Here is a 13,323-nt window from a genome sequence, read left to right as displayed (position 1 = left end):
TGTGGAATCTGATGTAGGACCAGCAGTTTCACTGGCTGCTGCAGGGATCTCTTCCCATTATTTTCTACTGAATTTGTAGATGAACACAGATCTCGCAATACCATTGCAAGTCTCCAGTACTCTCTCATCCAAAACAGGTGAGGGTATTCCTCCCACCTACAGCTCTCTACAGGCAGCAGGAAGGCGCAAGTTTATTCCAGGCCATTTGGGTGGGCTCAGTGGTAGTGCATCTGTTTCGCACGCGGAACTTTGCAGGTTCTTTCCCTGCCATCTCCACGGAATTAACCCCTGCCTGAAACCCTTAAGAGCTGCCTGCTGATCAGTGCCAACGATGCCATTAAAATGACCAAGGTAGAAGGCAGCTTCTGATATCCCGGTCGTGTGCACTTTAAAGCAAATGGCGGCTTGCAGAGTTCCACATCGCTTTCAACCACGACAAGCCACTTACCTTTAGAGAATTTTTGAAGCTGTACGAAGGAGACTTCTCGTGGCCGTCGGTGTTCTCTTCGCGCTTCTTGCAGAACAGCAGGATCTTTGCATAGAGAAAGAGGTGCCTTTGCATTGGCTTGAACCTGGCTAAATCTTTCACTTTGTTGTGACCCTTCTTGTGATCCGTCCAAACGTTGAAGGAGCCTTGCAGGAGCAGTTTCCCAAGCTCGTGCACATCTCCCTAATGAAAGAGGGAAGAGGGGGGGGGATTGCATGAAGCAAGATGCTAAGCCTTAGTATATAAGTCAGTTGACTAAATAGCTACAGTATAGTCCCAGGTGGCGCTGTGGGTTAAACCACAGAGTCTAGGGCTTGCTGATCAGAAGGTCAGCGGTTCAAATCCCTGCAATGGGGTGAGCTCCCGTTGCTCGGTCCCAGCTCCTGCCCACCTAGCAGTTCGAAAGCACATCAAAGTGCAAGTAGATAAATAGGGACCGCTCCAGCGGGAAGGTAAACGGCGTTTCCATGCACTGCTCTGGTTCACCAGAAGCAGGTTTGTCATGCTGGCCACATGACCCGGAAGCTGTCTGCGGACAAACGCCGGCTCCCTCGGCCTATAGAGCGAGATGAGCACCGCAACCCCAGAGTTGGACACGACTGGACCTGATGGTCAGGGGCCCCTTTACCTTTACCTTTACTAGTCCGTGAAAACATATGCCTTAATACATTTGTTAGCCTCTAAGGCTCCCCATGAGTCTTTGTTGTTTATATTCAGACTCCACACACCCAGCGGCGAGCCTATGCCCATGCTTCCCAGGGCGGCCGTGCTCCTGAGGGGGGTGGGGGGTGGGGCACAGAGGGTGCTCTCCCAGGCACGGGATAGCTGCTCGGGTGCACAGAGTGGTGCGTGCACTTTGCAGCCGGGGGCGGAACGAGCCGCCGATGGTGGACATTCGGTGCGCTGCCCACCCACAACTGCCAAATGTCAAACCCCCCCTCAGCGAAGACACCCAGGGCCGTCTACCCCCACCACACCCCCTTCCTCCGCCCCTGCACACCCCCACCACCAAGAAAAAAGGGTTATTGGTTCCACTTTCTAATTATCCCCTGGGTCATAATCCCTTTGACGGAAATCACTTTCTGTTTTGTCAGCCAGCATAAGTGGAATGTTGAGCTGATCTGACACACCGCTGACGTCAAAATTCCTGGGGCACTTAGACGACTGCCTACAAACACGGAATTTATACTGCATAGCTTGAAGAACATACTGAGTTGGGTTGGCCTTGTACTGGGTAGAAAGGTTAAAAAGCAAAAGGGTGGCAGCTTTTTAAATAAAGGTGGGGGGTCTGCTTTCCAAAGAGGTAAAAGAGCTATCATACAAATGACTTAAAATTAAATGATTGGCTTAATCAAATTGTGCTATTTAAAATGGAAATACCTTAATATTTTATTATTATTAAAAAGTGCATGCACACAAAAGCTTGTACCCAGAACAAAATTAGTTGGTCTCTAAGGTGCTACTGGGCAATTTTTTAATTTATTTTATTATTACGTTGTTATTTATAAAATTTGTATACTGCCCTGCATCTGAAGATCTCAGGGCAGTTCACAACACTACAATTCAACATGAAAACACCAAATACATGATAAAACTAAGAACAACAAACAAATCAATAACCCCCTCCTTTAACCCTCTCCCACAAACACATTTAAAAGGGGTGGAGGATGTTGAGCAGCCAAAGGCCTGGTTAAAGAGGATTATAGAATCCTCTTTATAGAATCATAGAGTTGGAAGAGACCACAAGAGCCATCCAGTCCAAACCCCTGCCAAGCAGGAAACACCATCAAAGCATTCCTGACATATGGCTGTCAAGCCTCCGCTTAAAGACCTCCAAAGAAGGAGACTCCACCACACTCCTTGGCAGCAAATCCCACTGTCGAACAGCTCTTACTGTCAGGAAGTTTCTTAATGAAGCCCTAAGAGGGTGGGAAAGTTTATACAAGAGGAGGTGGCATTTCAGATATCCTGTTCCAAGCTTATTTAGGGTAGGGCAGAGTTGGCCCTCCAGATGTTGTGGCCCTCCAACTCCCAATCAGCCCCAGGCAGCCTGGTCAATAGTCAGGGATGCTGTAGTCTAGCGACATCTGGGGTCTGGGGTCAAAGGTTAGGAGGTCTGATTTGGGGCCCTAAAGATTTATCTTGTCATGGAGGAAACCAACAAGCTTGCAAAGAACAGTAGGGTTTGAAAGCCACTGATCTATATGATACTCTACGTTGGCTAAAAGACACACCTCATAACCTGTAATTGCTATCTGATGCATGGAGTCATTCGCCGACTTGATGATATCAATCACAGTGGCTAGAGCTTCCTCCAGTTCAGCTGTGCCTTCTGAATTCTTGCTGCATTTCAGCATTTCCTGTTTTCGGAATGGATACAAAAGACAGATTGATTATGCCCAAGGAGACCTCTTTAACATTTCCCATCACAGAAAAATATTTAGGCACAGATTTGTGGCAGAAGGTTGAGTGCATTCAAAGCAACCACTCGCTGAAGTGGAATTTACCTTAGTACAGCCGCTTGTTAAGTTTTATTTTCCAGCTGAACGGTGAGGAAAATCTGCACTGGATCAGAAATCCAGGGGTGCAGATGAATGCTAAGATTCTCCTTGCCATTTGACGGGCCGGTACAATCAAGAGGGTATATGCACACTAAAATAAATGATCATTTGGGCCAGGGTCATCTTCTGCCATCTTGACATTACATTCAATGAAAAATTACTGAGGATACAGACCTAACCCTCGTCTGTCCTGATGAAAGGGCATCTGCAGCCCCAGGAAGGGAGACTTCGTCTGATCCATCATCACCCTTCTTATAACATTATGAAATCGCTGCACCCCCTATCAATTGCTGTAAATGCATCTTTCTGATCAGATCTGCAAAGGACGTCATTTCACCAACAAGGGCAAGAGAGCAAATTATTTATTATGCCACTTTCAAGTTGGTGTTTGGGCCACTCCCTTTTCTGACCCGGGCGCTCACCTGTTTAGGAAAAGTCCACATTTGCTGGTTGCCAGGTGAGAAGACAAAGACTTCGTGTCTCATCCTTCACCAGCTCAGAAAGTTCATGTTTGCTCACATTCCCCACTGCTTGCTGCTCTATGGGGTATTATAAGCACGACAATACCCCTAAGTAGGAAAGGTATTTGCAATGCATGCTTCGCTACAGAGGCACAAATGGCCTTTAGGGAAATGAAACAAAGAACACCATAACAACAAATATATTTTTTTATATCAAACACACTGCTAGCAAATAAGTAGGGACTTTGCTTACCTGGTTAGTGTAGCATAATAGTACTAGAACTATTTTATTCTTGCACTACAGGGGTTTGGACTAGATTGCCCTCAGAGTCCCTTCCAACTCTACGATTCTATTATTCTAACTAGCTTAAATACAGTGGTACCTCTACTTACGAATTTAATGCATTCCGAACACACATTTGTAAGTCGAAAAAATTTGTAAGTCGAATCCCATAGGAATGCATTGGGAGAAAAAATTTGTAAGTCGAAGCAACCCTATCTAAAAATTCGTAAGTAGAAAAAATCCTATCTAAACCACATCCAAGATGGCGGGCGGAGCTCCATTTGTAAGTAGAAAAATTCGTAAGTAGAGTTATTTGTAAGTAGAGGTACCACTGTACATCTTTCACACTCAGGAGGTGAACTAGAAGGTAGTATGAGTTGAAACGATTTATTTTATTTTACTGTTTAATTAAATTTGTATACTGCCCTACGCCCGTAGGTCTCGGGGTGGTTCAAAACACAAAGTTTCACAAAACACAAAACACATAATAAAAACAATAAAAACAATTAACAATACAAATGTACACAAACTAATGAAAAATGCACTCCCCACCAAAAAGAAAGAAAGAAAAGAGGAAAGCGTCCTCCTCTTTTTCCTTATGGGTAGAAAAGCAGTTTGGGTGCATGTGTCTCGTTCTTCTTTTCCATTTTAAAATAATTTCCTTAGTAGATATACAAAAGCCACCAAACCAAAGATACAAGATCTCAGTAAAAACAAAGATAAAAATGTGCTGTAATAGATCAGGGGTCAGCAACCCAAGGCCCGCGGAGGTCGTTTGACTGGCCCATGAGCCGTTCCTGAACCAAGGTGCCCGCTTGTGCGCTGCGATAAACTGGTGCAGTGTGGCATGGGGACTCGCTTCTGCGGGGCCGAAAATCGCGTCTACACAGACGCCGAAAATCACAGGCTCTCTCTCTCTCTCTCTCTCTCTCTCTCTCTCTCTCTCTCTCGCACGATCTGGCAAGATAAATCTGGCTCACCCCTGTGATAGATAAACAGGGGAAAGATAGTAGTGGGGGATGAATTGGTAAGTTTCCTTATCCCTACTGAGCATACTAGTCGAATTCAGATTCAGTTGTATATTCTAGTGAACAAACATTGGTTCCCAAACAGATGGCAGGAAATGAAAGTTTCAAACGCTTTTGTGGAAAATTTGTTTGTTTCTCTCTGTATATGCTGAGGAACCAGGAGAAAATGCTAAACATACCCCAACCCACACTGCCACCCCTATGCTCAAACATATAGTCTCCCATAGCACCAATCCTTTGTTTAAAAAAGATAAAAGTATTTACTAATACTTGATCTAAGCACAACCGCAAGGACTCCTGATTAAGCATTTTAGCTATGCAGTGTTGAATGTTAACTCTGTTTTGTTTCCCCTTTGTTATTGTTTTTATTTAAACCACTCCACGAACCAAGAACTTGTACAATGACCACAAATAAAGAACCATATGTTGTAGAGATTACTACAAATTTGTTATTTTTGTGATAGACAAATGGCACGAGAAGATTTGGTCTATTTATTTGTATCATTTCTCATTCTACGATCCCTGTTTATAAAGCCCAAAAAAGAAGTTATGGTTTGTTTGTTTTTTAAAGATAAAAGTATTTGAAGACGATTCACAGCATCCTAGGTTATCTGTAGCTTGGCCATCAAAGACCAAGGCTTCACGTTGCTGCAATTCTGTAGGCAGGAGCAAGCAAGCTTACTGCCATAGAGAAAAAGAGGAAGAGAATACAGAGGCAGGATGACGCCATGAACAAGGGTTTAAAGCAGTGGCTCCCAATTAGCTAAGTACTGCAGACCCCCTGATCCACTACCCAAAGTTGGCAAAGTTGCTGAGTTTTCCCTGGACATTCTCAACAATTTTCGAAAATTCCAGGCATATTTTCGACGGACAAATCCTGGTTACGTCCAGGAAATTCCAGGCATATGGCAGCCCTGTCTCACAACAAATATGGCATAGCTGTCCTGGAAGTACCGGTATTTGCATCCACCCAAGGTCAGCAAATAGAAGGGGAAGAAATGGAGGCAGTGAGAGATTTTACTTTCTTGGGCTCCTTGATCACTGCAGATGGTGACAGCAGTCACGAAATTAAAAGACGCCTGCTTCTTGGGAGAAAAGCAATGACAAACCTAGACAGCATCTTAAAAAGCAGAGACATCACCTTGCCAACAAAGGTCTGTATAGTTAAAGCTATGGTTTTCCCACTAGTGATGTATGGAAGTGAGAGCTGGACCATAAAGAAGGCTGATCGCCGAAGAATTGATGCTTTTGAATTATGGTGCTGGAGGAGACTCTTGAGAGTCCCATGGACTGCAAGAAGATCAAACCTATCCATTCTGAAGGAAGTCAGTCCTGAGTGCTCACTGGAAGGACAGATCCTGAAGCTGAGGCTCCAATACTTTGGCCACCTCATGAGAAGAGAAGATTCCCTGAAAAAGACCATGATGTTGGGAAAGATTGAGGGCACTAGGAGAAGGGGACGACAGAAGACGAGATGGTTGGACAGTGTTCTCGAAGCTACGAACATGAGTTTGACCAAACTGCGGGAGGCAGTGGAAGACAGGAGTGCCTGGCATGCTATGGTCCATGGGGTCTCGAAGAGTCGGACACGGCTAAACAACAACAAGGTCAGCAAGGACCAGTCTGTTAGAAGGAGCAGCGCTACCCCGTGGCATAGCATTGCTAGAAAGAAAAGTGGTGGTTTTAGCTACCATACTGAGCAAGTGCTTTCGGCTCAGCCTCTAAAGCAGGCATCCCCAAACTGTGGCCCTCCAGATGTTTTGGCCTACAACTCCCATGATCCCTAGCTAACAGGACCAGTGGTCAGGGATGTTGGGAATTGTAGTCCAAAACGTCTGGAGGGCCGAAGGTTGGGGATGCCTGTTGTAAAGGCACGAGTCCTTTTTTACACACCCCAAATCCCAGGCCTTTCTACGCAATCTACACGCTAATCCTCAATTGTGGGGTCGCAATGCTTAAGGTGTTCCAAATCTACAGTAAATCCAAATTAAGCGGGGAAACAACACCACACAGTGTTTTCAGGTACCATTATGCTAATTTATCTAACACCAGCTTTCCCCTCCCCTTCAAGGTTGAGCAGTCATAGGATTCTTTGGGGCGGCTGCAGGCTAGCCTAAGGCAAGCATACCTTCAATAGCAGCTGGTACTTGGTAATCCTCTGGACTGGCTTCAAGAGATAAGCGTCAAGCGAGAGTTTCTGGTCCAATTTCCGCTGGCACTCCTGGAAAAGACAAAGCAAAAGGTGGGGGAATGAAATGATGCTAGGTTTTCGTTTTTGTTTTGCCGAAAATCCGCCCGGAAGCAAAATGGCTGCCAGATACCCAGACGTGTCCGGGAAAACCCAAACATATGGCAGCCCTAAACACAACAATCAGGACTGAATTACAGTTTAATGGCTTTTATAAGTGAGAAGCTTGCTGTTTTTATGAAGTAAGCATCCTTTCCGGTTCACAAACACAGATGTCCTCGGTAGCTTTCAAAATGAGGTTTCATGCAGCTTGCAATAATACAATTCAAATTATGTCCCTATGTCTTTGAGGCATAATTAGGAACTAGATTTACATTAGCTGACACTAGAATCTTGTAAATATATCTTAAAGGGCCAATTAGGACCTTTTAGCAACAGTGTCCAAATGCCTGTTTCACAAGCTGTAAGGACTATGCTTGTCTGTCCCAAGACTGGTGCTTAGAGTGTATCACAGTTAACAGCAAGAGTGGCTTATTCCAAAGTTCCTCATCATTTATCCCAGATTAGTTAAGATCTCTGATTCATGATAATAATAATAATTTATTATTTATACCCCACCCATCTGGCTGGGTTTCCCCAGCCACTCTGGGCAGCTTCCAACTAAAGATTAAAAATACATTAAAACGTAAGTCATTAAAAACTTCCCTAAACAGGGCTGCCTTCAGATGTCTTCTACATGTCATATAGTTGTTTATTTCTTTGACATCTGATGGGAGGGCGTTCCACAGGGACGCAGAATCCATTATCACAGAACCCATTATCAGGGTTGTGGGAACATGAAGAGGAGGCCCATGGCCTATTTTAAAGATTGGGAGCTAGTGGGTACTCTGTGAAAAGAATGTGATCAATTCAGAAAACATCATGTCCCTTATTTCTAAGGGTTCGTATTCTCATTTTAGGCTTCAACAGAGTTTGGCCCTATAGAGATAGGTGGCGCCATAATAAAAACGGATGTCCTCCTCAGATCATTTACTAGAACAGGGATGGAAAACCCGTGGCCTTCCAGTCGTCATGGATTTCAACTCCCGTGAGTCCCAGCCAGCATGGCTAATGGTCATCACCGATGAGCAGAGCTGTTTTCTAGCAAAACCTGCAAGGCTCCCCATCCTTGCACTAGAATTGAAATGGATTTTCTGTTTCCTTCTCCAAAAAACTTTGGCTAAGGGATAAAGCAGGGGTAGCCAAACACTATTGGATTTTGTGCACAAACTTGTGTGCACAAACTCTTTGTGCACAAACTTGGGCTGTGCAGGCTAAGGCTGATAGGAATTGGGTGACCACTATCATCTGGAAGGCTTATTCCAGTGATAAAGTAAGGTTGACTAAGAGTGAATAAATAGCCCAAGCTAAAAGTACCACCTCTCTGTATCTAAGGGACGTGATAACAGCCCCAGATATCAAAAGGAATGCCTTTACAACATGATCTTTTTTGAACAATGTATTCTCCATCTAAGGATCCACCCTCTGGGTCACTATCTAGGTAAAGGTAAAGGGGCCCCTGACCATCAGGTCCAGTTGTGTCCGACTCTGGGATTGCGGTGCTCATCTCGCTCTATAGGCCGAGGGAGCCGGCGTTTGTCCGCAGACAGCTTCCGGGTCATGTGGCCAGCATGACAAAGCTGCTTCTGGCGAACCAGAGCAGCGCACGGAAACGCCGTTTACCTTCCCGCCGGAGCGGTCCCTATTTATCTACTTGCACTTTGATGTGCTTTCGAACTGCTAGGTTGGCAGGAGCTGGGACCGAGCAACGGGAGCTCACCCCGTTGCAGGGATTCGAACCGCGACCTTCTGATCAGCAAGCCCTAGACTCTGTGGTTTAACCCACAGCGCCACCTGGGTCCCATTATCTACGAAGGTTAAAAGGGCAGTCACCATCTACTAAACACTTTTCCAAAAGAGGATGCCTATCCTGTAAGGGATGAGGGAGGTCAGAGTCTATAAGCTGGGCTTTCCTTATACCTCCATTGGACATTTAAGATAAACATGGCTTTGTTTATAACTTTTATATCTGGCTTTATAACTCTGGGACTTCTGGGACATATGGCGTAGAAAACAAATCATTCCTATGTGGAAAATATAGGGTGGGGGAGGGGGAGAAAGGAATATTGTCAGGCTTTGGGGATTCGGCTTCTTCCCTCCCATGGCAGTAGATAAGAAGATCAAATGAAAGGAACGTCTTACCAGTTAGAATCTTGAATAATCACAGCGAGTGAACAAAGAACACATCTCCTAGAAATGGTGGCGCTCCCAATTAAAGGTCCCTCCCTCCTCTGTCACTATTAATCTACATCACTTCTGTGTCTAGTAATCTGAGCTTGTACCCTCTGCGCTTTCTCTTCTAACACTTTCTGAGCTCTCTGTGCCTTTGGAGAAGGGGGGTGAATGCTGTACAGAGACTGTGAATCTGTTAACACTCTCTCTTCTAGTGTTTCTTCTGCTAGCTGTTCCCCATCCAGCATTTCCCAGCTTCTGCCTTCTGAACTCTGCCCCTCTGCAAACCACTGTTCAAAATCTATATTATCTTCCTGCTCCTGGGAAGATTCATTCTTCCTCAGTTCAGCCCTCTTCAGCACGGTCCCTGACAAATATTGTGTTTTGAGGTGATGTGCGCTTTTGGGGTATATACATTCCTTCTGAAACCTAAGAGGCCTTGTGGAACAAAGTATATGTAGGAAGGACAGAGGTTCAAAGAAGCAAACAAGGATGAGACGAAATCTTTCATGCAGGCCTCTTCCAGACTGTGGTTATTTTGCAGGTGGGATTTAACCAAAAGCAGGACATTTAGGGTGTGTTATTAAGTTAGATTCAGCACTCTTGTGCAAGAAACTCACTTTGCAAAAAGAAAAGGGGAGACCTTTTTGCAATCAGGAAAGTGCACTTAAAAGTGGGGGATAACAATTTATTGCTGCAAGATCGCATGACCTGGCAAACAAATCAGAATGAATGCGTAACAAATGGCAGACGTCATATAATCTCTTTGCAAACTTTGTGCAAACAAATCAATAAAGATGTCATTTGGCAGCAACCTCCATAAGAGAAAAGGGAAGGTGTGAGCTTAGGAAGGACAGGTGAACCCAGGCACTCAGCAGTTCTTTCCCTCTGTAGGGTTTATAAGCACTTGGTTCAAAAGTATGAACTTAATGAATACAGAAATAGGAGAAGCCTTGGCGAGCTTGACTGCCTGGACCAAACTGCCTGGGTTTGTGTGTGCACGCTTTTAATGTATTTTTCTTCTACTTGGTTTTAGTGGATGGATGGTTGTTTATAAGCCTCTTTGAGTTGCCTGCAACAAGAAGCAGCATCTAGTAAATTTAATAAATAAAAATAAAAATAATCCGTACCTGAAAGAAGAGGCTGTCTCCACATTGTCTCCAGAGAGCTTCCGACCGTGGCTTGTTTTGACAATATTTCTCATATATTTGGAGATCTTCTTTCTGAATCAAAAAGAAAGCTAATGTTAAAAAACAAAAAATAAGCGACCGAACATCTTTTCCCCAAATTATTTATTAAATTAGGTGATTTGTATACCAGCCCGTTACCTGGTGGATAGCCAGTAGCCACTACTGTACGTGACATACACCCCAGATTTCATGCGGGCTATGTCCTCCTGTCTGGCGATATCCCCCAATCTCTGAGCGATCATCGATTTTGGGGGGCTGTATGTCATGGACTCAATATAAAGGGAGGACAGACCGCACTTTTGCACTTCCTCTACCACTTCCCTTTCCCATGGAGATTTAAAATTATCCCTCAGAATCAGGGGGGCCAAATCCATCGGTCTGAAACATAGTTTGAGCCATAGCCATAGCCATAGCTTGTTTTGACAATATTTCTCATATATTTGGAGATCTTCTTTCTGAATCAAAAAGAAAGCTAATGTTAAATAACAAAAAATAAGTGACCGAACATCTTCTTTCCCAAATTATTTATTAAATTAGGTGATTTGTATACCACTTCATATTTCAAATGAAATCTGCAAGGAATGGGTGTGTGTCATAATTCTGCCTGCCTTCTAACCATGGTTAACAAATGGGAAACAGACTGAGGAACATGTGCTTCCTCTTCACGGCCCCTCCAGCAGACTAATGTCTTCTCCCCCGACCTCAACTCTCTTTATAGAGTCCTATGTTAACCACGGCTAAGGCTAACCAGGGTTCCCCTTCATTCAGATCTGAACCACATTCATATCACAATTTCAGAGCCTGTTTGAGGGGAAATATTGGCTAGCCTATATGCCACTGTCCAAACTACACCAAACAGGTTTGTAGTAACATTTACGGCACGTTCACCCAAAATAATTCTTAATCAGCCCGCATTTGCAGCACACATTTAAAGCACCACTACAGCAGTCATTTCTTCTGCCAAAATGGGAACTGTAGTTTGCCATTGGTGCTATAGAGTTGTTAGGAGACCCCTATTCCCCTCACAGAGAACAAAACCCAGAGGGGTTGGACAGCCGGTCCTTGTTCCTTCGGAACTCTGAGAATCACATAAGGGTCGAGCCTAGGGCTTGCTGATCAGAAGGTCGGCGGTTCGAATCCCTGTGACGGGGTGAGCTCCCGTTGCTCGGTCCCAGCTCCTGCCAACCTAGCAGTTTGAAAGCACTTCAAAATGCAAGTAGATAAATAGGTACCGCTACAGCGGGAAGGTAAACGGCATTTCCGTGCACTGCTCTGGTTTGCCAGAAGCGGCTTAGTCATGCTGGCCACATGACCTGGAAGCTGTACACCGGCTCCCTTGGTGAATATTGCAAGATGAGCGCCGCAACCCCAGAGTTGGTCACGACTGGACCTAATGGTCAGGGGTCCCTTTACCTTTACCTAACAACTCTAAGCACCCTTAACAAGCTATTGTTCCCAGGATTCATTGTGAGGAAGCCATGATGGTTAAACAGGAATAGAAGTGCTTTAACTGTATGGTGTGGGTGTGGCCTCAAAAGGAAACAGCCGCTATGTTGAAGGCAGTCGTTTTTGTTTTGGCCCCCACAGGCTGCAGGAACATGGGAGAGGGGTCCTACTTCAACAGCCACTATGAAATAATCATTCTATCATTCTACAACAAAACAACAACAACAAAATTTGTGTGAAGATTAAGATAAAATAGTGTCTGGGTGCTACATAGACATATTTATAATTTTGTGTTTTATGTGGATTATATGAGGATTTTTATTAATGTATGTGACTTTCTTCTTTTCTATAGTTTTTTCCCCTGCTGGATGGATATATTGTTTTTTTATTCTCTTTTAGTTTAGTTTGAATTTTAATAAATTTGATCAAAAAAACTTTTACACAAAGAATCTCTCAAAGTGACTTAGGGTGGATCTACACACTATAAATAATTCAGAAATTAAATTGTTATAACAAAAGAAAAAAATGCCATGGAAAATAGCTTAGAAAAATTTTTCCCCTCTCTGGTGCCACCCGGCGTTGCATGTTTACAACACATTCAAAAAGCTATTTCTTGACTAATGTAGCTGAGTCCTTACAGTACCATAAAATACAAGGCAGTTAAAAACCAAACCGCAAGAAAAAGTAAGTAAAAAAAGGACAAAATGGCTAAAAAGCGCTTGCCCAATAATACTACCAAAAGGACGGATATTTAAACCTTGCATCACAGCAAAGGCCAGAATCACACCAAGGTACGGCCCAACTTTAAGAACACCTAGAAAGCCCTGGGGGTGCTTTGTCATTCACAGCCACAGATGGGGAACAATCTGTGCCAAAGTAGACATAAGGCCCCCTTGGTGAGAAGCGGCACCAAACACTCTGGGAAAGGAGCCATATGAAGAGAACCCAGCCTCCTCTTTTCTGCCAGCTACTGCCTCAAGAAAAGAAGCATCTTTCAAGAGCGGACATGTCTCCCTCAGCTTGGATGTTTTGTGCTGTGTCAGGGAAAGCCTGAGAATCCAAGAGAATTCCATTTGGGGATGAGCACGGGGGCCTCTCTTCATTCCCTGGAAACAAAGCTTGAATTGTGGCCGAAGGTTGGCGCAGATCATGCCTCCATGCCTCGGCCTTTAATGCTTCAGAGAAGATGGCCAGAAACAAACAAAAAGGCTATTCCTGACAGGAGCTGCGAGGATTTCACAAGTGAGCAATTCTCGTTGCCTCTGCAATATTTATAGCCTTGCCCAATTTATGAGTGACCACGTTAATGGCTTTTTTAAAAAAACCGCTCCATGGAGAAAAATAGCTGCACAGTTTCTGTTCGCTGGGCAAAGACAGCGCATGGGAGTTTTAAATACACAGCGCATCA

The 13,323-nt window shown here is 44.3% G+C and overlaps 1 protein-coding gene across 4 annotated transcripts in view; it reads right to left on the bottom strand.

Annotated features, from left to right (window-relative positions):
- Positions 1-13,323, bottom strand: part of MCF2L2 (MCF.2 cell line derived transforming sequence-like 2) — a 198,808-nt gene that overhangs the window by 43,543 nt on the left and 141,942 nt on the right. For all 4 annotated transcript variants that reach the window (XM_060274348.1, XM_060274349.1, XM_060274350.1 and 1 more), the window contains exons 19-22: positions 10,410-10,502; positions 6,949-7,041; positions 2,722-2,847; positions 449-670 (exon numbers count right to left, since the gene is read on the bottom strand). In XM_060274348.1, coding sequence (XP_060130331.1) covers positions 449-670; positions 2,722-2,847; positions 6,949-7,041; positions 10,410-10,502 — 534 coding nt within the window. The remainder of the gene's footprint in view (positions 1-448; positions 671-2,721; positions 2,848-6,948; positions 7,042-10,409; positions 10,503-13,323) is intronic.

The sequence above is a fragment of the Zootoca vivipara genome, chromosome 5 (genome assembly GCF_963506605.1).
Source record: "Zootoca vivipara chromosome 5, rZooViv1.1, whole genome shotgun sequence".
Lineage (NCBI taxonomy): Eukaryota > Metazoa > Chordata > Lepidosauria > Squamata > Lacertidae > Zootoca > Zootoca vivipara.
The sequence above is the reverse complement of the archived record's forward strand: the minus strand, read 5'-3'. Positions and strand labels throughout refer to the sequence as shown.